This window comes from Cricetulus griseus, chromosome 2, assembly GCF_003668045.3.
Source record: "Cricetulus griseus strain 17A/GY chromosome 2, alternate assembly CriGri-PICRH-1.0, whole genome shotgun sequence".
Lineage (NCBI taxonomy): Eukaryota > Metazoa > Chordata > Mammalia > Rodentia > Cricetidae > Cricetulus > Cricetulus griseus.
The window spans coordinates 34,063,545-34,091,418 of NC_048595.1; the positions used below are offsets into that span (position 1 = coordinate 34,063,545).

At 51.0% G+C, this 27,874-nt stretch overlaps 1 protein-coding gene across 6 annotated transcripts in view; it reads left to right on the plus strand.

Moving 5' to 3' along the window:
• Positions 1 to 27,874, plus strand: part of Ptprf (protein tyrosine phosphatase receptor type F) — a 71,389-nt gene that overhangs the window by 21,162 nt on the left and 22,353 nt on the right. For 2 of the 6 annotated variants that reach the window (XM_035438925.1, XM_035438926.1), the window contains exons 5-11: positions 7,538 to 7,648; positions 17,471 to 17,740; positions 20,623 to 21,204; positions 21,429 to 21,565; positions 22,008 to 22,152; positions 26,235 to 26,540; positions 27,343 to 27,536. In XM_035438925.1, the coding sequence (XP_035294816.1) occupies positions 7,538 to 7,648; positions 17,471 to 17,740; positions 20,623 to 21,204; positions 21,429 to 21,565; positions 22,008 to 22,152; positions 26,235 to 26,540; positions 27,343 to 27,536 (1,745 nt within the window). Of the gene's footprint in view, positions 1 to 4,238; positions 4,257 to 7,537; positions 7,649 to 11,465; positions 11,478 to 17,470; positions 17,741 to 20,622; positions 21,205 to 21,428; positions 21,566 to 22,007; positions 22,153 to 26,234; positions 26,541 to 27,342; positions 27,537 to 27,874 lie in introns of all 6 variants that reach the window. The other 4 variants (XM_035438927.1, XM_035438930.1, XM_035438929.1 and 1 more) reach the window with 3 other exon arrangements.

Sequence of the window (27,874 nt, forward strand, 5' to 3'; positions counted from 1 at the left end):
TTGACTCCTCCCCCAGAATGGCATTGACTGTCTGCGGCAGGCAGCAGTTCTGGGAAGGCCCAGCGTCTCCAGCATTTGTTCATCAAGTATTTATGTAGTGCTTACTGTGTGCCAGACCCCATGCCACCCCTCCCCTGCCCATCACTCCACTGGATGCTGCTCAGGCCTCTCTCTCCTTGTCCTCACAGTGGCTGACAGCCCTTCCTCTTGAGCAAACCCTCCTGCCTTCCCTTGGGCTTCACTACCCTACACTTGCCTCTAGCTGTCCTGATACCCTCGCATGAAGTGCTGGTTCCTCAAGCTCATAGACCTGCCAGCCTCATGCTTGCTCTGACATAGTCCGTCCCCTGGCAGGCAAGCCCATTGCTCCTGGTGCTTCACTCACCACCTCCTTATCTGTACCCCCACTGGTCAGCACAGCACAAACATCCTGTGTGAGCTCCAGGGCCCACATTCAGTGCCTTCCGGATGTCCCCCTGTCCTGGACGAACAGTGACTTCCTTTATAAACAGTCATGCCCTGCTCCCACTGACCCTTTCTCCATGAGTGGCAGGTCCCCACCCCTAAACCTGAAAGAGACCTAACTCTCTGTCCAATAAGGAACCACATAGCCTCTTTATGTATCACCACGTGGCTCTCAAATTGGCCCTCTTCTCTTTCTGTTGCCTCTGTCTTATCCCGGGACACCACCATTCTCCCTGCCCCAGACTCTGAAAACTGTCTTCTAGCAACTGTTGGTATTATCTATTCATCTTCCTCCTAGACTATGAAAGCCATGCTATGCTGGACCCTGGGCTTATAACCCTTGACCCTGCCTGCGTTGTCAGATACGTGCTCCTGGTCAAGGCACCCTGCCTATATGGCCAGCTTTATCTCACCCTGTCCTATCTACATACACCCTTATTAGTTCACTGACCTCAGTTAAATTGTCAGTTTTCTCAAAGTAGCTGCATTAAGCTGCATTAAGGACACAGTGACAGTTTGCTGCCAGGTTTATGATAAAGGCTCTGGTCCTGCCTCCTGCCACTTCCCACTTGCAGGGAACAACACTGACCCATCCTTACCCACCTGGCCCTCTCCTCACTTTAGCTTCCTCCACTGTACCCAACTTCTGGCTACTCCCGCAGGAGCTGCAGTTTTCACCATTTGTCTCCAGACCTACTTACCTAGACTGGGTATGGGAGGCCTTCCCCACCATAGCCAGTGCTCTCTAAGTCCTCACTGAAGAATTCTTTTATTGACCTTTGGGACTTGTCACTGAAGAGGGTATCTACTCATTTGACCTTTCCTGCCACCAGGGAACTGTGACTTAAGGATAAGAGTGTGTGTGCCAGGGGGTGCTTGTGTGTCCAGTGCTTGGGGTGGAGCCGTGTGGATACACCCTTTCATAGAGCGGGTGTCCCCTATACACTGTATATTTACAAGAACCCTTGTGGTTTTTACATCACCAACAGTTCACAGGGTGCTCTTCTACCCTCTACCACCACTGAGTCTTGAAGTAGGACAGGCCATAATTATCATGTTCACTTTGTGCAGGTCGGAGGGTCCCCCAGTAGAAACTAGGGTCTGGGAGCTCTCCTGGGAGGTAACCTTGCTGCCTTCTAAGAGCATACACTAAACCTGGAGCCTGAGAAGCAGTCACATCCCACCAGAGTTCCAGACCTTGGCTGTCCTGACCTCAGCCCCTCTGGCAGTCCCCACAGTACCTCTAGTATCTCTGACCTGAACCATAGTGCATCTGCATATGGTGTGACCCGGGACCAAGGGCTGGCAGTGTGCACAGCTTAGGTGTGAGCGCAGCATGAAGGGTTCTTTTCCTGCTGTAGCAATGTGATATGCTCCCACAATAGCCTCATGGGCCACTTGAGCTTGAGACCTGAGGCAGGTCTAAGAGGGACTAGTGCAGAGAGAATGGCCTCCTGTGGCTGTGACAGAACCTTAGCCACAGCAGCCTCACCACCTGTGGTATCCAGGGCTGGGTCCTGAGTGGGGGCTGTTAGCCCATAAGCTCTGCCAGGCCTGAACAGGGCTCTCTTGTGCTTCCTTATAGCCTAAATGTGCCACTATATAGCACACCTCACTGACCCACAGAGCCAGCCACGCCTTCTACACATGCCCACCACCCAGTGGTGTCAAGTGGAGATGACTGCTCTGGCTGCAGGAGGAGGCCTTTGGCCTCTCTGGTGAGATGCTTGTGACTTCTCATTGTGCTGGCTGGCCCTAGCTCGGACTGGAAGTGCTCGTGTATTCCACTCTGATCTTCGTTTGGCTGGGTCTTCCAGAAGCATAGTCAGTGTGTGATTACAATTTCTGAGCTTATTGGCATGGCTCTCCTGGGGAGGCTGATTCTTGGCCCCTTCAATCCCATATACCTGTCTAGTGAAGTGAATAGGGCAGGTTCTCCATTTGGCAGGCAGAGTACGATTCCCAGAAGTCAGTAGGGCATGTAAAAAGAGCGGAAGCCACAGGCTCAGGGCTCCAGTGCTAGGCAGTATACACTACCCTAGGTTGCACCTAGGCCGCAGGAGGTCAGTGGTTGTCGGCTTTCTGGTCTCAATATTGCTAACTTTAATTCAGAGGGCCTTAAAGTGGTTCTGTTTATCTGGATGATACCTATTGATGTTTACTATGCTAGATATTTAAGGTGAAAATTTTTTAAGTATTTAGTAATTATTTTAAAATAATTTAAAACTATTAAGTGTTAAATAACATTCTAAAATTTAAAAAAGATAATTATATATCCTAAAACAAAAAAAAATATTTAGTAAGAAAAACCTTGTTGTTAATGTAGAGCTTAAATGGGGCTGCATTTAGCCTGTTATGGTTTTATAGGTTGTGTGCCCTCCAGGAAATGCTACTATATATTCATAGAGAAAGTGGCTAAATAAGGCCAATAATTGTTTCCCTGTTTTTGAAGCCAGGTCTTTACTGGCTGGTGTGATACTCATTATATAGTTCAGCTTGTCCTGAAACTTGCCACGGTCATCCTGTCCCAGCCTCCCAAGTGCTTACAGGCGTACTCCACCACCCCCAGTCTTAATAGTGTAGAAACTAATTGTAGGTTTTATTCTAGTGGACCCCCTAAGGGGTTCTCTGGGTCCCCCCCGTAGACCTTTGGGCTATACATGGAGAATCGTTATAATGGTTCTCACTTTACCTGTTGGGTCACATACACTCCTGTCCGAGCCACCGCCTTTCCTTCTAGCTTCCATAACTTCAGGGTGTCCAGTGGGGAGGCCCTGAGTTAGATGGGCCACATCCTGCTACCTCATATCCAAGCCTCTTAATGTTTCCAGGCCTCTGTTTCCTCATTTGTGTGTAGAGATGGTTATTTTTCCAGGTGGGTGTTGCCAAGTTCAATGAGACAGGAACTGATCTGTGGCCTTGAACACTTCCAACCCACCCTGCCAAAGGAGCCAGTGGGTGGATAGACTTGGACCTGGGTCTGTCTACAGGTTCCTGGCTCCAGTGGTTGAAGTGGGAGTCTCGGGAGAGGCACGTATTGGAAGGCAAACCTGCTCAGGCCTCATAATAAACCTGGCTTTGGAAGGCAAGTGCCTGTCCCTCTTGGCTGCTGATCCCAGGGCTCTGAGGCACCAGACAATCAAGGGGTGGGCGCTGGCCCTTTGCCTCTCACCAGTTAGGCTGGGGAACTCCAATCACTCTGTCCTTAATAGGGTCAGGTGGGTTTTGTGGGCTGTCAGCCACTGGACTGTGAGTGTCACTGAGTCCCACACCTCCACTGTTGGATGCCAGGGCTGGTCTGTGTTTGGGGAGCCCTGGTCCATGGTAACCTATGTGAGCTCTCCTCTTAACCCTGACTGCTTAAATGCCCTGGTTTTGTTCTGATGAAGGCTTTCCTCCAACTCTTACCCCAGTGGGTTTGGGTAATCTTTAGAGTGGGTATCACCTCTTCCCCTTCCCCTCCATCAACCAGCCAGCAAGGGTCACAGGAGCCCAGTCCAGCCTTCCTGACTCCTATTGATACCTCCTTCTGCCCTTCACTTCCTCAGAGCTGTGCCATTGACCCAGGGGACATGCTCCACCCACACTCAGCTTGGCCCAGCCTGTTGCTTGCCCACACAACACCTGAGTCACCTAAACTGATACCTCGAGTTCTCCATATAGCTAAGGCCCTTCCTGGTGTTTTGTTTTATCTGATTTGGCTTTTGTGGCTTTCCTTCCTTTTGTACTAATGTTTCTCTCTGATCTTATTTGCATTCAAATTACCTCACCAGGTGGTTCACCAATCAGAGGTAAGAATGCTGTCCGTGCATCTCGCCATGCCACACCACACCACGCCACGCCACTACTGTCGCCGTTGGTCACCTCCACTCCATCCCGTCCAGTCCGTCACCTCCCCATACCCATCCCGACCTCTCCAGTCTCTTCATCTCCAGTTCAGCCCCACAATACCACCAGCCACCACACACCTCCACTCTCAGTCATTCCCTCCTGTGGACTCATCCATTACAAGTCTGCATTGTGGAGATACCAGCCGAGACCTCCCAGGATGGCAAGCCCTGCTACCAGGCCTTCTAGGCCAGCCCCACAGAAGGATCCATTTGGTTCCCATAGTGAAGCCTAGCCTGTCCCTAAGGCTGGCATAGATGGAGACACTTCCTGTAAGTTAGGGAGCGTGACCAAGACTGGCAACTTTCTTAAGAACCTTTTTCTTTCTTTCTTTCTTTTTGAAGATTTATTTATTTTGTGTGCACTGATGTTTTGCCTGTATATACTGTGTGTGAAGATGTCAGATCCCTTCAAACTGGAGTTGTAGACAGTTATGAGCTGCCATGTGGGCGCTGGGAATTGAACCCCAGTCCTCTGGAAGAGCAGCCAGTGTTGAGCCATCTCTTCAGGGCCAAGAACCTTTTTTCTTAAAGTCCTCAGTTACTACTTGGCTTTCCTTTTAATATCCTAAATATCTTGGTCATGTGGTCAAATGAGGATCCCCTATATCTCTTCAGCAGCAAGGACTACAGATTTTAGATTATGTTAGATGGCAATAGGAAAATAAACAAGCCCGTGCATAACTAGGTCACCTGACCTGTTGGCTTGCAGTCCCTTCAAGCTGCTTTCATGTAACAGGGCAACCTGTTGGTGAGAAAGCATAGATTCTGGATTCCTAAAGATCATGGTTCAAGTCTGACTCAACCATCTCTCAAGTACTTCTCCTCCTCTTAGAATTGGAGCCAGGACCACCTACCCTCAGGGCCGAGAGACTTACAGGAGAATGGGGATATATAGACAGTTTGTCATGTACAGATGGTAGTTTCTGTTTTTATCCCGTCATTTCTTCCCACATTTGTCAACATTTGTGGGCACATCTAGACCCTGGCTCAAGGCTAAGAGTGCTCAGGACAGAAGTTGGAGTTGAGGGTAGTTGCCTCCCATGGGATGTTACTTGTCACCCTGACGACAGGACTCAGTTCTCCTCCCCTTTCTGTATCTCTCTGCTCATCAACTTAGCACATGCTGGCCCTGCTTTCCCTGCTACTGGGTCTGAGTGTCGATAAAGATTTGGAGATGTCTGTGTACAAATAGACTCCAGGGTCTATATTGGGTCTTGTCCTAGTTAGCTTTCTATTGCTGTGATAAACACCATGACCAAGGACGACTTGGGGAGGAAAGGGTTTATTTGGCCAGTGTGTCCTGATTACAGTCTGTCATTGAGGGAAGTCAGGGCAGAAACTCAAGCAGGAGTAGAAACAGTGGAAGAGAGCTGCTTATTGACTTGCTCTCCATGGGTTGCTCAGCTTGCTTTTTCATACAGTCCAGGACCACCTGCCCAGCACTTGCACTACCCACAGTGAGCCAGGCCCTCCTATATCAGTTATTAACCACAGACTTATCTAAGGACCAATCTAATGGGGGCTTTTTTCACAATTGAGGTTCCCTCTTCCCACATGACTGGCTTATGTCAAGCTGACAAACATAACTAGCTAGCAGAGGTCTCCTGACCACACTTTGGCTCTTGTCATGGGAGACTTTCTTCCATCGTTTGTAACCCCCAAACCAGGTACTATTTCCTGTCTTCAACTTGTGGCACCAGCTTCCTGTTTCCCCCAAACCTCTGTTGAGCTGACCTTGGACAACCCCCACTAGCCAGGGCCCTGATCCTCACCTGCTTGAGTAGCCGTTTGCTGTAGCAGTGTCCATTCATCCCATGTACATGATATGTTGGCTGCCAGTCGGCGCTTGTCTTGCCCTTATTGGGTATTTGGCTTGTGCTCTGATACGCCCTGATGCCCGTGGGGAGGCTGGGGCAGCCCTTTCCCCTTGTGTGCTTTCCCTCCTGCTCTACCTATAGCCCTCACTCAGCCTCCTGGTGTGCACAGCCCCTCCTGCTGCCCTGGGTGATGATGGTGGAAAGACGAAGAGCAGGCTTTGAAGGAGCTGTAGCTTGGACCCATAGTGTCTACTCCTAGACCTGGGCTGTGCAAACACAGCTTGGAATTCCCTCTGGGGTTCCTGTCCTGTCCGGTTAGGTGGGGCCTGGCCGGTTCTGTCTGTCCTGTGTAGGCGTGATTGTCAGTCAGGGTGGAGGAAGAAGCCCTTTAGAGCTGTCCCAGCTGTTCATGAAGGAGGTGGTTTTCTGTCAGACTGTGTCCTGTGGGGGTTATTAGCTGTCCGTTGGACTGTCCTGTGTGGGTGTAATTGTCTGTCAAATTGTTCCAGGGAGGGGTGTGGTGCTTTGCCCTGTGAGTTTCTCTGTCATAGATAGCTTGCCCAGTATGCTTTCACTAGCAGTTTTCAAGAGTTTATTGCTGGGGTAGGGTTGGGGGGGTGATAAATGCATATGGCCCTTCACCTTGGGGTTCACTCACTTGACCTGGCAGGACAGGTCCCAAATGCAAATTTCATACATCCTCAAAGAGGGTCTTTTCAGCTACCCGCACCCCCAGCCTTGGCTCCTGTCTGTCCGTCTGTGGCCAGAGCAACCCCTTAAGGCGCTGGCCCAAGTGGGAGCTATAGTCTCCATTAGCCTTCTGAATTATGCAGAAGCCTTGGTGGGTCGAAGCACTTTAGCAGGACCAAACTGAGGAAAGTAGCCGGAATGGGTGGGGCTAGCAGGGTGGGGGTAGAGTGGAAGGAGATGGTGGGAGTGTGGGGCAGAGGCTGCTGGGCACTAAGCCCCAAGACAAGCCCCTTCCAAGTAGGTGACAGTGTCTCACTCAGGCTCTTGCAGACAAGGACATTGCTTGTTTAGGAATTTCTAGGCCTGGGGGTTTATAGATTTTGGGACAAGAGAACTGATAGACATGAATACTGGTGAACAGGCCTTAGGACTCTTGGGACAGTGGTGGGCACTCTGTGGACAGCTCCTAAGGGACGGGCCCATAGTAAGGACATCTTGCTTCAAAGTACAAGTTCTTGATTCTTGCTTAGAGAGACATGGCTTATCAGAAAGAGCTTCCCGGAAGCCACACAGGCCCTAGGTTATGGTCCAGGTGAGCCACAGCAGTGGGACCTCCATGTTCCAGGCCACACTTGACATGAACCACGACTGACCTGTTCTCTTGTGTCCCCACAGGTGCCTTGCAGATTGAGAGCAGCGAGGAGTCTGACCAAGGCAAGTACGAGTGTGTGGCAACCAACTCAGCAGGCACACGATACTCGGCCCCTGCGAACCTATATGTTCGAGGTAAGAACTTGGCCACACCTGGCTCTGTCACCTTGGAGCCAAATGTCAGCTGCCAGGCATGCTGCCTGGAAACCTTGGTGCAGACACTGGAGGGACTCCACAATCCTAGCCTTTCTTTCCCCACCTCTTTCTTCAGCAGTGCTAGCAGCCGCCACCTCTGTAGCTCCCACTGGGCAGTCTACTAGCAGCTGCCACTACTTGCCTTCTTTCCCTTCAGGCCCCTGGGAAAGCAGACACTCACCCCACCCCCACCACTACCCCTGGGGATCATTTGTATCTCTTGTAGGTCCTTGCTGCCTGGGCCCGGAGTCCTATGGGAGTCTGGAGCCGCCTTCCAAGCAGACATTGGTGTGTGTGTGTGTGTGTGTGTGTGTGTGTGTGTGTGTGTGTGTGTGTGTGTGTGTGTTATCCTGGGGGAGGGGAGCATATAGACACATGTGTTTGCATGTGAATATGCATGCCTGACCTGACTTTCCTGCTTACTCCCAGCAGGGTGGGCTCCAGGTTCCTGGTTCTGAACTTTGGATCCCACAGGCCTCAGTAATGGACCAGGTGGGCCTCCCTGGAGCCTCCTGTGTTCTGTCACCAGCCCCACCCCTCATGTTGGGGGTAAGGCTGAGATAGCTGCAAACACCTATGGGTATATTCCCTTGGGCAGTCCTAGTTGGGGCTAAATGGACTGTGTGCTGTGTATAGTGGGTCTACAGCTGAAGAGTCTGGGGATTGTTTTGGTGTGCCCAGCCTCTCTGTTCATAGCCCAAGGGGATCAAAGCTGACAACCTTGGCCCTCTGAGAACACATGGGATAGTCTAGAGAACATGGTACCCAGGTGAGGCCATGGAAACCCTCTGCCCACACTGCACCTTCATCTAATCCTCCTGCACAAATGGATAGCATTAAAAGTTAAGTTGCCCCTCTTTGGGACTCATTGAGGAGACCCAGCTTCCCTGCAGCAATGATTCTGTCCCTCATCTTTTTGAGTACGGTCTGCCCTTCCTCTAGCTCATGGAGCCTGAGTGATAGCACTGACCCACCTTACTTTCAGAGCAGGTTGGTAGACTTGCTTACTCAAGGCAGAGAGAAGCAAGCTGCTAGCTACTTCCTGAGGACCTGCCGTGCCCCCAGGTTACACGTTGGTTCTAGAGAGGGCGAGGTCACTGGTGTCAGTCAGTTAGGTGAGTGGTCCAGTGCAGGCAGAGGAGCTCTTTGTTTTGGGCTCATCATGATTTTTTGTGGGAGTTGGGAAGCCCCTTGTTGTTAGGTGTCCTGTAAACCAGTTCAGTTTAGATGACCCACTCTGTCTTTAGGGATACCGTCCAGACAGAGGCCAAGGTCCCAAACACTTCCCTGAAGGCTGAGAGAGTAGCGATATAAGAAGCACAGCCTTCACCCCAGTCCCTCTGGGATGTTAGCGACTGAAATGACTCTTCACAGTAACCAGCTTCCTTGCTTGTCAACCACAGCGTGTACAGTCCCTGGCTTCACTGAGGCAGCCCTTGTCTGCATGTGACTACACCAGAGAGAGGAGACCCCAGGCAGAGCCTTAAGACAGGTGTTTAAGCATTGTTTGGCCATTTTCTAGGATAGAGCGGCCAGAGGCAATACCAAAGCAGGAAAAAGCCACCCAGATTCAAAAAGGTTGGCATGGTCATCTTGGATAGACAACGCATCAGCTAGCACTGTCAGGCTGGCTGTGGCCCTAGTGGCAGGTGGTAATTATCTGTGGAATTGGGTGGAGGTGGCCGCTAGGGCACTGACCAGGAGATCTTAACTCATTGGAGCATCCCTACCTCCAGAGTCCCCACGTCCATATATAATTGACTTGGATCTTGCCTTATCCCATCTCCTGGGATAAAGTCCACTTGAAAGAGCTTTGGGTGGTGGGGGAATATAGGGGTTCCTTTACCCTTGGTCCTTCCTGTCTATAATCTAGCACGGCCAACCAGGTTTCTGCTGCCTCTCCCCACCCCTGCACTACCTCGTATCTAGAACCCTCCTAAATCCATGCCAGCCCTTTAGGTCTAGTATTTGTGTACATAAGTAAAGCCCTGCTCTAGGCTGGGCATTGGTGGCGCACGCCTTTAATCCCAGCACTAGGGAGGCAGAGGCTAGGTGGAACCTAGCTAGCAGAGGCTAGGTTCGAGACCAGCCTGGTCTACAAGAGCTAGCTCTAGGACAGCCTCCAAAACCACAGAGAAACCCTGTCTCGAAAAACCAAAAAAAAAAGAAAAGCCCTGCTCCTTGGGACCCTTGCCCCATGGTGGTTCCAGTTTTCTTTTTATGCCTAGCGAAACATCATCTGCCCCAAAGAGTGCTCTAGGACAACCTGTGTCACCCCCACCAGCTCTGTATTTGGAACTCTGCATGTGGGTGGATTGGCATGGAAGAACTCCGCCCCACCCCAGTGCCGGTCTCCTGGCCTCTTGTCTCCCAACATAGTGGCTTCAAAACTTCCTTCCATAGTGGTTCCTATTACCACCCGGAGATAGAAGTCTCCAAGTCTGTCAGGGTCTGGGCCTCCTGATTTGGGCCAGTGTGGATAATAGCTCAGGGGTTTCTTAACTTTAGCACTGCTGGCATTTTAGACTAGATACATCTCTGTTGAGGGCTATTCTTTGCATAGTAGGACGTTTTAGAAGCATCCCAAACCAGCCAGGTACCAGTAGTGCCTCTTAGTCAAATGAGCCTAAATAGCCCCAACTCTTCAGATGTTTGTACCCAGTGGCAGTTTGTCTCTGTGGAAACCCTCTGCTCAGGATTGCTGCCTCCAAAGGGCTTCTGTCTCCATCTCTAACTTTATTCTTCTGTATCTATTGACTCATCTTCTCAGACCTAGCTTCCCCACATACTCCCTCTTGTTCCCCAAACTGTCAGGACTCTGCCTGCGTCTCTGTGGCCCTAGGGCTGCTACCACCAAAGGGGCAGTACACACAAAGCTCCCAGCTGCTGCCAGGTGCACAGGAAACACATGAGAGTCGGCTGCCTGGTTTTCTGTTGGGATAACGCTGGGAGACACACATCATGAATTTACATCTGACTTTGTTCACAGTTGCCTGCAGTTCCACCCACAGTCTAGCAGGCCCAGGCACGCTGGGTGGACCAGCCTCTTTCTCCATCACCATCTGACTCCTTCCCTGAGTGACTCATTTTCTCCTTCCATCCACGGCGTGTCTCCCCTCCAGCTCTCAGGCATACAGTTTCCTGGGCCAAGGCAGAGCCCTGCCCTTGGCAAAACGTGGCCTACCTATACCACACTACCATCCTCCTCATTCTTTTCAGGGACCTGGCACCTGAGCCACTGCTGTCTGAAATGAGGGTGTTACCACCCAGTCTTCCTTCCCACAGGCATCCAGACGTGCTCCTCACACTGGTGTTGTGCAGCATGGGGCTTCCTCATGGTGGGGCCGTAGTGGCTTGTGTGCCTTGATGGGTTTGTGAGCTGGGTGGGCCCTGACCTCAGAGCCCACTTTACCAGGTCTGTCTGAGCTGCGAGGGTGTGTGAGGTATGGGACTGGCCCATGCCCCACTTCTACCCCTACTAGTTCTGCCCTCATCGTCCCTGGCACCTGCTGGTGGGCCCTAGGTCTGTCCACTGTGTCCCTCCATGAGTCCTGAGTCTTTTGTGAGCGGCGTGGTCCGTGTGCACCTGTGTGCACGTGTGTGTGCGAGGGGCACAGGAGTCTTGTCTTGTCTCTGTGCTGTGTGGGCAGATGAAGGTTGGCCTGTTTTTACTCTCTCTGTGTTTCTCCTTGTCTTTTTTTTATTCCCTCCTCATCCTCATCGCACTCTGCCATCAACCCAAACTCTCATCTCTCAGATCAGCGAGAAGGTTGGTCTTTTTCACTTCTTATCCATCTACAGTTCGCCCACCAACTGTGCCCCGTCAGTTGGGACCAGCGGGCTTGGTCAACTCCCTCAGGCTCGCTCCAGCCATGCCTGCCCGCCAGTTGGCCTCTGCTCATCACTGTTTGGGCTGGCTGGCAGGCAGGACCAGGGATGGGTGGGCAGGCCTTCTTCCCTGCATGCTCCTGCTGCTTGAGTCCCTGATGCACTGTGTCTGCATGTCCCCTTAGCCAGGTTCTGCTGCTGGAGTGGTCACGCATGCATGGTGCATGGCACCAAACTGCACCCCACCTTTGCACCCAGGCCAGGCTAGCTGTCGTTCCAGGTAGAGGTCAAGAACGATTGTGGGGAGCTGTGGTCAGAGAGATTATAAAGGCTGAAGTGCTTGACATGTACAGTGGGTTGGAGAAGCTTCTACCATCTCCCCACCCTTATGTAGGCCATGTTTGCCTAAGAGAAGCCAAAACTACCGGAGACAATAGGAAGAAGCTAATTTAGAGTGAGTTGTCCCTTGAGATCCTGCAGTATGCGACATAGCCCTGCAGTGTCTGCCCTGTCCTTGAGGCCCCCAGAGCCTTACCAATGTTCCATCAAGCAGACCGGCTGTTTGAGACTTAAGACCAGCTTTGGTCTACCTCACAAAGACAGTGGTGCCTGTGATACAAGGCAAGTGGCATCACTTTGGCACCCTGAGCAAGTGCCCCATCACTGTATCTTTTCTGTCTCATGCCAGGTCCAAACCAAGGTCATCCCGCCTGCCCAGACCTCTCTGACTGAGCTTCCCAACCAGCCTCTGTTCCTCTTTGAGAATAGAGTATATGTGACTTTCTAGCCAGCTAAAACCCTCAGCCCCATGCTGGGCAGTGGCACTGGACATTCAGATCCAGGTTGCTTATTCCTATAGTGACTGAATTGTCAACTGAAATTTGCTGGGGCCTTGAGCAGCAGTTCAGCTCAACTGTAGGTTGTGCAGGGCTTTTAGAAACTCCCTGGATCCTCTCCCAGAGCAGTCTGATTGGAGCCAGGCCTCTACTCTCCAGTACTGGGCCAGCAAGGGGCTAGTGGTCCTTTACATATCCTGTGATCTAAAGTGTCAGAGTAACTCTCCTGTTCAATGGGCTTTGGGTGTCCAAGGAAGTTTAGGGCAGACCCAAGCTACCAGGTGCCCTCTGCATCTTGATCTGTGGTTTTGAGTTTACTCCAGGAGGACAAGGGAGCTGGTCAGGAGGAGGGCTGCAGCCTGGGCTCAGATATCAGCATAAGCCTCCATCCATATGCACTCCAGAGCTCTGGGGCATTTCAGTTACACCATTTCGCTGACCGGGCGGATCTGCCAGGGCATTCAGAAAATAGTCAGCAGACAGCCCGGTCTGCAGCCACTCCACACACACTCCTTTACCTACCCTCTGCGTCCTTTGTTCCTTCCTCCACCCACCCTGTGGTCCCACCAAAAATAAGCACATACACAAATATTTAACGGGAAGGAGAAATGAGTTTCTAAATATTCCGGGGGGATTTGCCGGGCTGGTAATTTGTTTGGTGCTGATAATTGCATCTTACATTTTTCTAGCTTTACTTAAAACTGTGTGCCGGGTGTGCCAGCATTTAATTACTGCTCTGCGGCAGCCACAAGGTTATTTATTAAAGAGTTATTTTATCTTGATACAGTGGATCCTGCCCCCTATCCCCTCCTTAATGTTGTGTTATTTTCATCAGAGAAATTTCCGCAAGTGAATGCAGATTGCGGGGCTGCCTCCCCCTGCGATTAGGCTGTCACTCCACTGAATGCTGATGCCTCTGGGCGCCGCACCGCCCTATTATAGGGGGTTGTCAGCGCAAATAATTAGACTTAAAAGTTACAGCTGAAATATAATCCAGAAATGGCAGGGCCCTGTTTTGGAAATTGTCTATAAAATGTCAGCACTAAGGATGCACGGAGAACGGTAATAGACCAGCATTGTTGGAGCCTGAGAGTAGACCCTAAGAGCATTTTTCCCAGCTCCAGTTTCTCCTTCCCTGCTGTTGCTTCTGTCAATAGACGGAGTCCAGGGTGAGTCCTGTTCCCCTTGGAGGCCTTGTGCTCTGGTGTCAGGGGGAGGATGGTGGATGGAGATGCAGTCCTGAGGCATCAGTCACTTCCAGCTGTTGGCACAGGGTCAGGACACAGGGCCCCATTAGCATTCAAGACACTCTCTCGCCCGTTACCCCACACTGTTCTCTGCAGATGTGCTGACCTGCCCGTGTACTAGGAAACTGCCTTCCAGGACTGCACAAGGCTGGAACCCATTGTTAGTGAAGTCATCAGTGGTACACCCTGGGGCCTCTGGTTGCCTGCCTTTCCTGGTGCTGGGGATAACCCTGGCGTCACACTTCTCTGTAGCCCCCAGAGTTCTCCCTGTTACCTGCATCTTGGGGGAAAATAAAAACCATTCTTAGTATCAGTTCCCACAGGGCCTCGGTTTTCTGACGGTAGCTAGAGTTGGAGGCTTTCAAAGGGGTGGCCAGGGCCTGGCTCTGGAGGTCTCTTCTGGGTCTGAAAATACTGTCCACCAGGCATGATCTGGGGTAAAGTTTGAACATTTTAGGTGTGGGCCTGAAATTTATTGACTAAGGACCTACTTCCTTCAGCAGAACCTCCTAGTTCTGACACCCAATGGCCCCTTCTGACTTTAGGGTCCCACCATTAGCTAGAGCCAGACTTCCAGCCTTACCAAGCCCTAAGGCTCTTCCCATAGCCTCCTGGGGTCTCCTTTAGCCCTGTCAACCATGACTTTCAAAGATACGGAATTTATTACAGATGCCTAACCTTACTGTCCATATAAAGGCAGGCATGCATTTCCCATGTCAGTGTTGACTCTTCAATCTGCAATTGAAACTCTATACTTCTCACTGGGCATGGTGGTGCATGCCTTTAATCTCAGGACTCAGAAGGCAGAGGCAGATGGATCTTTTTTTTTTTATTCAAAGCCAGCCTGGTCTATATTGAGCTTTAGGACAACCAGGGCTATCTTGGCAGGCCTGGACCTAGCTTACACCCAGCCCTGTGCACCTATTCTTTACCTTGTAGCACCCACCTATTGGATCTGTTCTGAACCCAGGGAGTTCCCAGGCCCCAGGCTGGCAAAACCTGTCTGTGCCTCATCTTGTGCCAGTTGAGAGTTCTTGAAGGGCAGTCTGTTGCCGTGAGACACTTGACAACCATGCCCCTAGGACACACGTGTTCCTTGCCACAAGAACTGCTGTGTCTGTGATACATTGTCATCACCCTAACATTAAGATGTGATAAAGGAAGCTGGAGAAATGGCTCAGGGTTTAAGAACACTTGTTCTTGAAGAGGTCCAGGTTCAGTTCCCAGCACCCACCAGGCAGCTTGCAACCATCTGTAACTCTGGTTGTAGAGGCTCCAACACTCTTCTGGCCTCTGTCATACATGTGGTGCACAAATACTTGTGCAGTACTGTGTTAGGGATTGAATGCATAAATTAAAAATAAATAAAAAAAATGTTTAGGGAGCCGGGCATTGGTGGCGCATGCCTTTAATCCCAGCATTTGGGAGGCAGAGGCAGGTGGATCTCTGTAAGTTTGAAGCCAGCCTTGTCTACAGAGTGAGTTCCAGGACAGGCTCCAAAGCAATACAGAGAAACCCTGTCTCAAAAAAAAAAAAAAAAAGAAAGAAAGAAAAGAAAAGAAAAAAAACGTTTAGGGCTAGAGAGTTGGCTCAGTGGTTAAGAACACTTTTTTTTGCCAAGGGCCTGGGTTTGATTCCCAGTATTCACATGGAAGCTTACCACCTCCTTGAGCATCATGCACGCACGTGGTGCAAAACGTTCATATACACAAAATAATAATAAAATAAATCTAAATAAAAAGTTTTTGTGGGGTAGTGGTGGCACACTCCATTAATCCCAGGATACTGGATCTCTGAGTTTGAGGCCAGCCTGGTCTACAGATAGAGTTCCACAACAGCCAGAACTGCACAGAGAAGTCCTGTCCCAGAAAACCAAAAATATAAATAATTTGAAGAGGCTGATGGTAGAAACCCACTTATATAAGCAAATGCAAGCAAAATGAACTAATATAAGCAAAGAGTCCTTTAGGTTACAAAACTTAGAAGTGTAGAAGTAGATTAGATGTTGGGCAGGACTGGAGCCAGGCCACTAGACAGTCTGGTCAGGCCATTGTTTGTCATTACCTCTTACTGTTACTCCACTGTTCTTATCTTTGTACTGGAGCAGGTTCTCCCATGCGTTGGGAAAGGTTCCAGCCTGAGCTCAGCTGCCCCTGTAGACTGTGTTACTGCTCCCACTGGTTGTGCAAACATCCAAAGGTTGTTTCTGGTCCAAAGGTTGTCTCTCTGTAGCCAGATCTGGATTACACACTCCATGTGCCAGGGAAGGAAGGAGAGGGAGAGGGAGGGAGGGAGAGAGAGAGCTTCATTCGCTATGGCTCATTTGGGGCTGCCAGTGTTGCGATTCCACTTGTAAGACTAAGGGAAACCGCTGTGGAGGTGTGGAAGCAGGTTCTACACAAGGTCTTAGAGGCTGGCCGTGGAGCATCAGGAACCATGCAGTAACTTGTTAATCAGGGAAATGCCCATTGTCTGTGGCAGTGCTGGAGTAGAGTGCAGGGAGAGGTAGAGGGCCATGAGACAGGGGGGCCAGAAGGAATAGTGACCCCAGAAGGAATGGTGGTAGTTTAGGTGTTAATAGTTAATATGTCTTTGAAGGGAAGTTGATTTTGAAAGATGTCTTAGATCCTTAATACAACCTGATGATTTTTACTAAATGTCTCAGCTCTGAGCTTCACTTTGACCTCTGTGAATTGAGGTGAGGTTGGACCTGGTGGTCTTTTCCAGTGCTTCTAGCTCTGCTTCTGTGATCCGGGGCTGTGTGAGATGCTTCCTATGTGGTACCACGGATCCTATGCATGTCTGGGCTCCCCACCAAGAGTCCTCAGAGACCAGTGCTCTCATAGTTGCCTGTCCTCTCTGGCCCCTTGTGTACGGAGACCATGTAGGATACATAGGAGCCTCTGCCAGCAGCTGCATGGCCTGTCTGCATGCCAAGCATGCCTATGTGTGGCTAGGTCTTGTCCACCTTACCCCTCTGCATGGTCTGAATGTCTGTGCCAAGCTTGCACCTTGAGGGGTTGGTTCCAGGCTGTGCTCTGGACTGAGAAGCTCAGGACAGCTTCTGGCCAGGGAAGTCCAAGGCTGGGGGTCGTGGCCAGGCACAGCCACCCTCCTCCTTGAGACCTTTGCTCACTGGCACAGCAAGCCGTCTGTTCGGCGCCCTCATCATGTTATTGCCATCATCATGCCCATCCTGCCCGCGGACCACGTCCCTGGCCCGCCCAACCCCTTGTTCCCTCTACTAGCCCTCCTAAGAGGCAATCCACATTGTGGGTCCCAGGCTGACCTTAAGCACAGCCAAGGCCCAGCAGGTGGTTGTGCCATTTTCTCTTCCGTCCTGAGGCCATGGCCTGGAGGTGGAGACCTTGACTCCAGAAAAGGTGGCCATGTTACTCCCAGATGATCCTTTGCCCTGCCCCAGCCATGCTCTGAGGACCTGGATTTCTTTCGTTGGTACCCCATTTGGTCCCTCTGGAGACACAGGAGGAGGGGAGTCAGGAGATAGCAAGGGTGGTCATTGGAGGACCACCTGGACTGTGGCTCTAACCAGGCCTGGATCTTGCACTAAGTCCTGTGTGGCCTTGGCTGAGTGTCCCAGGCGGTAAGATGGAAGCTTGGTTGCAAGTTCTCACTAAGAGGTGTTCCAGATGGTCCCTGAGTACAGGGAGTACTTACAGTCCCAAAGTGAGGTGGGAAAAGTTGAGCCAGGCCCCAGGGATGCCACTCCTCCTGTCTCTGAGCATGGGCTTGGCTCTGACAAGAGAGTCTTCCTTGATGAGGGGCCCCTGCCCTTCTGTCCACCCTTGTGTCCTGCCCAGCCTGTGAGTGCTTCTCTCCCTCCTCCACAGTGCGTCGCGTGGCTCCTCGTTTCTCCATCCCTCCCAGCAGCCAGGAGGTGATGCCAGGTGGCAGTGTGAATCTGACGTGTGTGGCCGTGGGTGCACCCATGCCATATGTGAAGTGGATGATGGGTGCTGAAGAGCTCACCAAAGAGGACGAGATGCCCGTTGGCCGCAATGTGCTGGAGCTCAGCAGTGTCACACGATCTGCCAACTACACCTGTGTGGCCATCTCTTCATTAGGCATGATAGAAGCCACGGCCCAGGTTACAGTAAAAGGTAAGTCTGCCCCGTGCCAGCTAATGTCCGCCTCCGTCTCTGGGGGCTTTTGTGGCAGGTGAGCAGGAGCTGGCACAGGCAGGGCCTCTTAAGGTGCCCAGCTCTAGGCAGGTCCTTAGAAAGAGGATAGGTACTGCGAGTAGCTAGCTGGTATTCCCAGTTGGCAGGCATCATGCCAGGAAAGTTGATTTTGCTTTTTAGGGCGGATGTGGGTCAGATGCTCTTGTTATTCCTGTGTTACAAGTGAGCAAATGACAACAAAGCCAGAACTTAGCCTTGGTGGTCTGAACTCACAGCCTGCAACCACTACTTAGCAGCAAACCCTTGGATTGAACAGCCTTCCTCCCAGTGAGAAGGGTGTACTGGTAGCCAAGGTGGGGTGAGGGTTTCTCTGCCCAGGCCTCTGGGGACAGGCACATACTACATTACTATTTATAATTTTGAAAAATTAATTTGTAAGGATTATCTTGCGTGCATGTGTGTATGTTTTGTGTTTGGTGCCCATGGAGCCAGAAGAGAACATCAGATCATCTGGAAGTGGGGTTTATGAATGATTGTGTGTAGTGATATTTTGTTCATGTTGTAACAAATAAAGCTTGCTTGAAGATCCGAGTGCTAAGCTAGCCTCACTAGTTAGCCACAGAGGCCAGACAGTGGTGGCACACACCCTTAATCCCAGCATTTGGGAGGCAGAGACAAGCGGATCTCTGTGAGTTCAAGGCCACCCTGGGATACATGAGGTTGATCCAGAGAACCAGTGCCAGGAGGTAGTGGCTCACACCTTTAATTTGGGAGTCACATGCCTTTAATACCAGCATTAGGGAGGTGGAGACAGGGGTGATATGGCTGGGTGGAGAGGAATGTAAGGAGAGAGGAGACCAGGAGCTCATTGCTCAGTCTGAGGATTTATAGGGACAGGATTGCCCCTTTGGTCTGAGGATTCAGTAGAGGTAAAAGATCTCTCTTGTGGTTGGCTCCTTTACTTCTCGGGCCTTTCGGCATTTACCCCGATATTCTGACTCGTGGTTTTATTATTAAGACTTATCAGAACTCCTGCTAGTTGTGAACTACCATGTGGGTGCTAGCAATTGAATCTTGGTCCTCTACAAGAGCAACAAATGCTCTTAACCACTGAGCCATCTCTCCAGCCCAACATATATCTAGTATTGTGTGTCTGTCTGTCTGTCTATCTATCTATCTGTTATCTACCTATTTATTTGAGAAAGTATGTCATTGTGTAGTTCTGGCTGCTGGAATTCACTATGTAGACCATAGTGGCCTCAAACTAGTGATCCACCTACCTCTGCCTCCGGAGTGCTGGGATTAAAGGCTTGCCCCACCATGCCCACATGTATTTAGTATTTATGTGACAGACTCTTCCATGGTCTCCCTGCTTCTATTCTTGTCTGATTTTGACCTATCCTTCTTTTTTCTTTTTTTCTTTTCTCCTGGGTGTGGGTGTTAGGGTTGGAGACAATTCTGTTGTTCTGGAGAACTCACTATTGTAGACCAGGACAGCCTTGAACTCACAGAGATCCTCTTGCTTCTGCCTCCCGAGTGCTGGGATTAAAAGTGTATACCAATGCCCTTAACTTGGGTGGTCTTTTTAAGATACAGACTAAGAACTGGAGACACAGCTCAGTTGGTAGAGCCTTTACCATGTGTGAAGCCCTGGATTGAATCCCTACTACTGCAAAAATAAAAGTGTGTTAGCCAGGATCTTGTTGCTCCACCTGATTCTGCTTGGGTCCTGGGTTCCTTGGGACGGAACCCAGGGCCTCACACGTGCTAAGCACCCTACTGGGAACTACACTGCTGACCTTATGCTGTTTCCTTTTATGAAAGCAAAAGGTAGTTTTCAGGGGCTCAGATTGCGCTGGGAGTCAACCAGAAGCACCAGCTGGCCTCCCACCCTGAGTACACATGCTGTTGTAGTCCCCTTGCCTGCTGCTCCCTGTCCACTGTAATTGTCAATGGCTTGTCCTCTCCCTTCAGGTTTCTGCACTATGAAACTTTTCCTGTTGACCCCATGGGAGGAGAGGCCGTGGGTTTTGTTTGTTTGTTTGTTTGTTTCCCGCTCTCCTTGTACACAATTACCATCAACTCATTTGTTGATTATTTCCCCAGAGTATAAATTCCAGAGAGCAGGGATGTGACCACAGGCAATGTGGCACCAAAGCGGTGCCTGGTACTTAGTGGTCATTCTTCATGGAGCAATCATGGCCTGCGATTTGGCCACCTTCACTTTGAACAAAGTCATTGTGGTCTACTGGGGCTAACAGCTTTGCAGCACTTTCTGAACTCTTAAGGTCAATACCTTGGGAGATACTACACGCACACACACACCCCGTTACACATACTTGGTACAAGTGAGTGCAGGTCAGTAGCAAGCAGATCTCTGTCTAGTCTTGGTGTGTGAACTCTGTGGGACTTCATAGGACCAAGTCTGTTTGTTAGGTGAATCACATGTGCTGAGCAGTGTGTTACATACTAAAGGGCTCAAAAATCCGGGGACCACCAACAGACCTAGCTGCAGTGTCTCAAGTAGCTGCCCCTAGAAGTTACCGAAAGTGCCTTGCAGTGGTGGCACACACCTTTAATCCCAGCACCCAAGAAGCAGAGGCAGAGGCAGGCAGATCTCTGTGAGTTCAAGGCCAGCCTGGTCTACAGACTTGAGTTCCAGGATAGCTGTTACACAGAGAAACCCTGTCTCAAAAAACCAAAAAAAAAAAGAAGAAGAAGAAGAAGAAGAAGCAGTTACCATAAGCTTTTCAAGCCCTTTTTCAAAGTGTCAACCACACTCAGGTGGCCATATGCTGTGTTTGGATGATGCCTTGGATCTGTTCTCAAAATTATAACCTCCAACAACTTTTTCTCCTCAGCTCTCCCAAAGCCTCCAATTGATCTTGTGGTGACAGAGACAACCGCCACCAGTGTTACCCTGACATGGGACTCTGGAAATGCAGAGCCTGTGTCCTACTATGGTATCCAGTACCGTGCAGCTGGCACAGATGGCCCCTTCCAGGAAGTGGATGGTGTAGCCACCACCCGATACAGCATTGGTGGCCTCAGCCCTTTTTCAGAATACGCTTTTCGTGTGTTGGCTGTTAACAGCATCGGACGAGGACCACCCAGTGAGGCGGTTCGTGCACGCACGGGTGAACAGGCACCCTCCAGCCCCCCACGCCGTGTGCAGGCCCGAATGCTGAGTGCCAGCACTATGCTGGTGCAGTGGGAGCCACCTGAGGAGCCCAATGGCCTGGTACGGGGATACCGTGTCTATTACACTCCAGACTCACGGCGCCCCTTGAGCGCCTGGCACAAGCACAACACTGATGCAGGACTCCTTACCACTGTGGGCAGCCTGCTACCTGGCATTACCTACAGCCTTCGAGTCCTTGCCTTCACTGCTGTGGGCGATGGCCCACCCAGCCCTACCATCCAGGTCAAGACACAACAAGGAGGTAGGTGAGGGTGTTCATTCTGGCTAGCCAGCTGACTGCAAAGGCTTAGGAAGGGTCATTCCTGTTTCTTTGGGCTATGAAATTTGGAGCTTGGGGAGGGCAAGGGTACCATACTCTACAGGTGTGGTTACAGGGGATTCAGGAAAGTGAGAGCTGGGTACCCTCTCACTGGGCCCTTGGGGGAATGTCGTGAAGCTAACTGTGCCTGGGGGTGGGCATTGCAGTGCCTGCACAGCCTGCAGACTTCCTGGCAGAAGCTGAGTCGGACACCAGGATCCATCTATCATGGCTGCTGCCCCCGCAGGAGCGGATCACCAAGTATGAACTGGTGTACTGGGCAGCAGAGGATGAAGGCCAGCAGGTGAGCCATGAGGCTGAGAAGGGTGGAAGGAGGCTATCCTCCAGTTCCTCCTGTGACGGGCACATCTAGACAGGTTAGAGCTCCTGGGTTTCTCCCTCACCTTTGTGGCTCTTATAGCCTGTGTGTTTCTGTAGTCTGCACCACTCCTGTGCTGGAGGCAACGTTTCTAGGATCTGCCTTTGGTCTCTTGAGTTTGTGGCCTATGTGCTATTGCCCTAGCCCTGATGTTTCCCCAGAGGCCATAGATTCCTGCTAGTCTTTGTGATCTTTGAGGTGGCTGTGGTATGAGTCAAGCCATGCATTTCTTGTGAGGCTTGTGTGACTGCGTAGGGTAGGGCCTGTCACAGAACCATAGTGAGTCCTCTGCCAGCTGCTTGCAGGGAATGACCTCTGAGTGGCCTTTGAGATATGAGCAGTCAGTAAGTGCTCTCTGCTCTTCCAGCACAAGGTGACCTTCGACCCCACCTCTTCCTACACGCTAGAGGACCTGAAGCCTGACACAGTGTACCACTTCCAGCTGGCTGCCCGCTCAGATCTGGGGGTAGGAGTCTTCACTCCTACCATAGAGGCCCGTACAGCACAGTCCAGTAAGTGCCTGCTTAGGCCACACCTGTCACATCTGGGCCGGGACACTTTTGTCACATCTGGGCTGGGACACACACAGACACATACCCTTCCCCTTCGAGCAGGTGGGTGGGTGGTCAGGTCTGCTGAGTCCAGTATTGGACTCCAGGCTGGGCTCTTGAGTCTGAACCCCAAGAAAGGGACAGGTAAGTGTCCTGCTAGTCTGTGTCCAGGCAGCGGGTGCCTTCTCTGCTCCCTGCCCAGCCATCTGACCCTTACTTACCCCTGTGACCCCTGTACCCCATACAGGTAAGTTCTGTGTGTGTGACTCATTCTCTGTCACCCTCCTTCCATACCTAGATCATACCACTGATTTGGTGGGCCTGCCATGTTGCAAACCTGCCTGGGTGCTTCACTTCCCTCCCCGTAGCCCTACATCTCACCACCCACATCCCCTTCCTCATACCCAGCCATGACAATTCCTTGGGAGCTGTGTAATCTCTCTGAGGCCTGTGCACTCAGGGACGGGTCCATGACAATGTGACTGTGTGACAGTGTGTGAGTGTCCCCACATCTGCCTGTGGGACCACATAGCCTATGTTACGACCTGACTGTATGTAGAACCACTGTGAGATTGTGTGAACACCTGGCTTACAGCACCTGAATGTGTCACTGTGTACTGGGTGTGACCCCTGTGACTATGTCTGATTCTGTAGCTCTCTAGCTCTCCAGAGGAAGATGACAGATTGTGGAAGTGTGCATGTGGCTTGGTGTGATACTAGATGGCCCATCTGTGATCAGTATGTCACTATCTGCAAGGTTGCCTGTTTGATAAGATGATCCTGGTGTGACTTTGCTGAGTGGCATTGTGTAACAGAGACCATAAGCACGACAGTGTCAGTAAAGTCCTTATGACATGAGGCTGTGTGTACAGAGGTCCCTGACTTTGTATTCATAAGTTCATTCTAGAGGCATCTGCTGTGTTCTTGTGGGGGCCAGACCAAACATGCTATCAGTTTGGCAGCATGGCCAGAAGACAAGCCCTCTATCCATTGGACCCCTACAGTAGACTGAGACATACAGTGTGCCTGTAATTACCCAAATGAGCTTTTAATTGTGTTTGTGTTAAGTGAGATGGAGGGTGGAGGCGTGGCAGTACAGTAAACACCATTGGTGAGAGAGCAAAGAGAACTGACCTGGAGGTGTGACACTTCACCCAGGCTGATGGAAGCTAACTAGGCAAAAGGAACGGGGAATGTGGACCCCCTGGGCAAGGACTCTACAGACCACCGTTCCCACAGCAGCCACCCAAGCTCTAGTAGTCAGGGTTGAAGACCAAGGATAGCTCTGCCTGCTCCATGAAGTGGACAGGTGGCCCATTAGATCACTTAGAAAGAAGCCTTTTCAGTGGTAATAGTGGATTTTTGAGTTACCTGGGAGACTGCTTGGCCAGGACTTGGTGATAGATTGAAAATGGGAGCAGTGGGATAGGGACACGGAGGTGTGTCTTGTTTCTAGTAGGAGACTGAAAAAGCACACTGCCTCTAGGACAGGAAATGGATGGAAGCGGGTGTGACTAGTACACCTGGTTTCAGACACCCAGATTCAAAATGGTGTGTCTGTCAAGTGTAGAAGTGTGGTGGCGGGGCCTGAGCTGGAGGAAGCAGACTTGAGAAGCCTGGAAATGAAATGAAATCTAGGGGTCGGGAGGAAGACAAAGAGGAAGTCTACAAAGGTAGACCTGCGGCTGCTGCTGAGTCCCCGAAGGGAATTGGGTGTAGTGGAAAAGTGGACTTGGAGCAGATGTGTGGTGTCCTAGAGGGCGTGTGGGAGGGGAGGAAGTAAGCCAGCATGCTTAGGTGTCATTAAGAAGCTAGCTGTAAGGGACTGTGGCATTGAGGATGGGGTTTGCTTTTAAGGCAGGAACTCTTGAAGTGCATCTAAGTGCTGTTTTGAGAGTTGGGACCAGCCAGTCGGTGGTGGAGCACATCTCTAATCCCAGCACTCAGGAGGCAGAGGCAGGCGGATCTCTGAGCTCGAGGACAGCCAGGGCTACACAGAGAAACCTTGTCTCGACAAAGCAGGAAGCATGGAAGGCGAGGGGCAGCTGGTAAAGTCTCTAGAGGTAGAAAGAGGTGGGCAGAGTGGGTGAGAGAGAGCTTGACCTTGGACTCCACTCTTGAGAGCGTGCAGGAAGAGGGGGGGCTGGTAGCTGGAAATAGAGGGAGCTACTGTAGGAAGACGGGCTGAAAGCTTATGTGCCTATAGGCAAAGGGAGCTGGAGGTTTGGGAACTGTGCAGGTTGATTACCTTATCTGTAAAGTGGCCAAGTGAGCAAGATAGAATAGACTTCAGCAGATAGCCCAAAGAACCCCTGGAAATGTAGCTTCTTTGATTGCCTCAGTACTGCCTTATTTATTACCCAGTATGGGTCAATCAGTGGCAGAAAAATGAGGGGCTGGGGAGATGACTCAGGCAGTAAGAGAGCTTGCTGTATAATCATGAGGACCTGAGTTCAAATCCTCATCACCCATACAAAAAGTTGGGCATGACCACATGCACCCCTATAGCACTAACACTGTTTGTTGGGGGGCTGTCAGGAATTTCTGGGGCTTGATGACTGCCAATCTAGCTTAGGTTCAGTGAGGAACCCTGTTTCAAGGGCATTAGGTGGTATTTGATAGAGTAGGGTACCTGACATCATCCTCTGGCTTTCACATATGTGTGCGTAGGTGCACGTATGCACATGTTCAAAATCACGTATACCACACATACACATAAAAAGACAGATGAGGAAGTGAGTTTAGGCTACTGTGAGGATGGTACCCTGGTGCACCTTAAGTCAAAGCTAAATGTTAAAGGCTGTGAGAATGGTGGTCCTTGGGATGAGGAATAGAATGCTAGGGTCTGGGTGACTTAACTGGGACAAGAGGTGGATGTACCAGGGAGGTAGAAGGCCACAGATTTGGAGGTAGGATCATTCCCAGTACTAGTTGTACGCTCAGCATAGGCCATGCTGGGCAAGGAAAGCAAAACCAAACCTCTGGAGAGTTGGGCTGTGTTTTGAGTGAATGGGGGACTGTTGAAGTTACCTGGGCAGGGAGTGGCAAACTTGTGACAGGCAGCTCCTGTATTTTTAATGGTGTTTAGAAAAGTCACAGGCATGCTGGGTGTTGGTGGCATGCGCCTTTAATCCCAGCACTTGGGAGGCAGAGGCAGGGGGATCTCTGTGAGTTTGAGACCAGCCTGGTCTACAAGAGCTAGTTCCAGGACAGCCTCCAAAAGCCACAGAGAAACCCTGTCTTAAAAAAAAAAAAAAGAGGGCTGGAGAGATGGTTCAGAGGTTAAGAGCACAGACTGCTCTTCCAGGGGTCCTGAGTTCAATTCCCAGCAACCACAGGGTGGCTCACAACCATCCGTTATGAGATCTGGTGCCCTCTTCTGGTGCGCAGATATGCATGGAAGCAGAATGTTGTATACATAATAAATAAATAAATCTTTAGAAAGAAAGAAAGAAAGAAAGAAAGAAAGAAAGAAAGAAAGAAAGAAAGAAAGAAAGGTCACAGGCAGAAAGGGAGTACACACTTGCCTTCTGACTCCTAAGGAATCCAGACCTCAGAGGCCACTAGCTGTCCCTGTATCTTGCTTCAGAGTTCTTTGAACGTGAGCTCAGAGACCCTGACCACAAAGGCACAGGTTAAGATAGTCAGTGCCACTTGTCCCCAGAAGAGAATTATATTCTCCAAGTTCATATATATGTATGATACCATGTTTGTGTGAGACGGCATATGCATGGGAGGGATGCCGTTAGAATTTCATATGTGCGTGTGAGACACTGCACATACTCTGTGTGTGTGTGTGTCTGTGTGTATGTGTGTGTGTGTGTGTGTGTGTGTGTGTGTGTGTGTGTGTGTGTGTGTGTGTGTGTGTGTGTGCGCGCGCACGTGTAGAAAGCTAGCTCAAAAGGAGTCAGGCTGTCTCAGCAACAGTATGCCTAGAGGGCCGCAGGATAGCTGGGTGAGTCTCCAGTCCTTTGTAACTTGGTCACTGTGCCTGTGATCCCCACCCTCCATTTGCCTGCTTTCCCCCCATTTGTCTTCCCCAGCCCCATCTGCCCCTCCCCAGAAGGTGACGTGTGTGAGCACGGGCTCCACCACGGTCCGGGTAAGTTGGGTTCCACCGCCAGCTGACAGCCGCAACGGCATTATCACCCAATACTCCGTGGCCTATGAGGCAGTGGACGGCGAGGACCGTAAGCGCCATGTGGTGGATGGCATCAATCGTGAGCATTCCAGCTGGGACCTGTTGGGCCTGGAGAAGTGGACGGAGTACCGGGTATGGGTGCGGGCACACACAGATGTGGGCCCTGGCCCTGAGAGCAGCCCGGTGCTGGTGCGCACCGATGAGGACGGTAGGCTGCATTGGGTAGCGTTGTCATGAGGGGTGGGAAGGACCTGACAGACTCATTTCCTAAACTTAGTTTAATGGTATAAACTCTGGGGAGATGTAGTTGGTGGGGTAGCTCATGTCCAGGTTCTGGCTTCTGAGCCATCTCCAAGATACACAAGTTTAATGGTATAAACTCTGGGGAGATGTAGTTGGTGGGGTAGCTCATGTCCAGGTTCTGGCTTCTGAGCCATCTCCAAGATAACCTTAAGAAAGGAGACAGGCGTTGGTGGCGCATGTCTTTAATCTCAGCCCTTGGGAGGCAGAGGCAGGTGGATCTCTGTAAGTTCGAAGCCAGCCTGGTCTACAGAGCGAGTTCCAGGACAGGCTCCAAAGCAATACAGAGAAACCCTGTCTCGAAAAGCCAAAAAAAGACAAAGAACCTTAAAGGGCTGTGGCAGGAGAAGCAGCCCCACCCACCCTGAGAGTCAGGATTAAGAAGATGAGTGCAGAAGACTAGTAGAGTCAGTGGGCTTTGGCTGAATATTGATGAAATGTGTGACAGATGGTGTGAGCCTGGGTAGTTGAAGGCATGGTACCTCACCTCTAGCTGTTGGCCACATCTCCTTTTCCCCACTAGTAAGTAGCCCTGCCAGATGGTCCAAGTCAGGCAAAGGGTTTCTCATCAGATCAGCCAGCCAAAGAAACAACATTGGAGCCTTTCCCAGGCGGGTGGGTGCAGAGTCACTGTCCTGAAGTTAACTGTACATACCCTAAGCCAGGCTCAGTTCCCCCATGTCTGACTTCCCTTTCTACCTGGCCTCCAGTGCCCAGCGGGCCACCACGGAAGGTGGAAGTTGAGCCTCTGAACTCTACTGCTGTGCATGTCTCCTGGAAGCTGCCTGTCCCCAACAAGCAGCACGGACAGATTCGTGGCTACCAGGTGACCTATGTGCGGTTGGAGAATGGTGAACCCCGAGGCCAACCTATCATCCAGGATGTCATGCTGGCTGAGGCTCAGGTATGTCACTGATAGTGCTGGGTGGCAGGGTAAACAGTGATCAGTGTGTCACATTACTTCCCAGAGCCCAGACTTGTTCCCTCCCCTGCCTGCCCTCGGAGGTGTTGATGCATTTTATGGTCATTTTGGAGCTGCCTTAGTCTGTCAGGGAGGGAGGTATTGAGATCAGGTGAGGCCCGGGTTCCAAGGATACTTCTTTTTTTGGGTTAGGATTGCTCAAGTTGCAAACCTAGGCCCTGCCATCCCCTGGTAGCAGTCTTAGTCACCCATGTTCAAAGGGCTGTCTCCAAAGACCCCCAGGCTCCTTGCACACTGTCCTGCCCTCAGCCTTGTGGTTC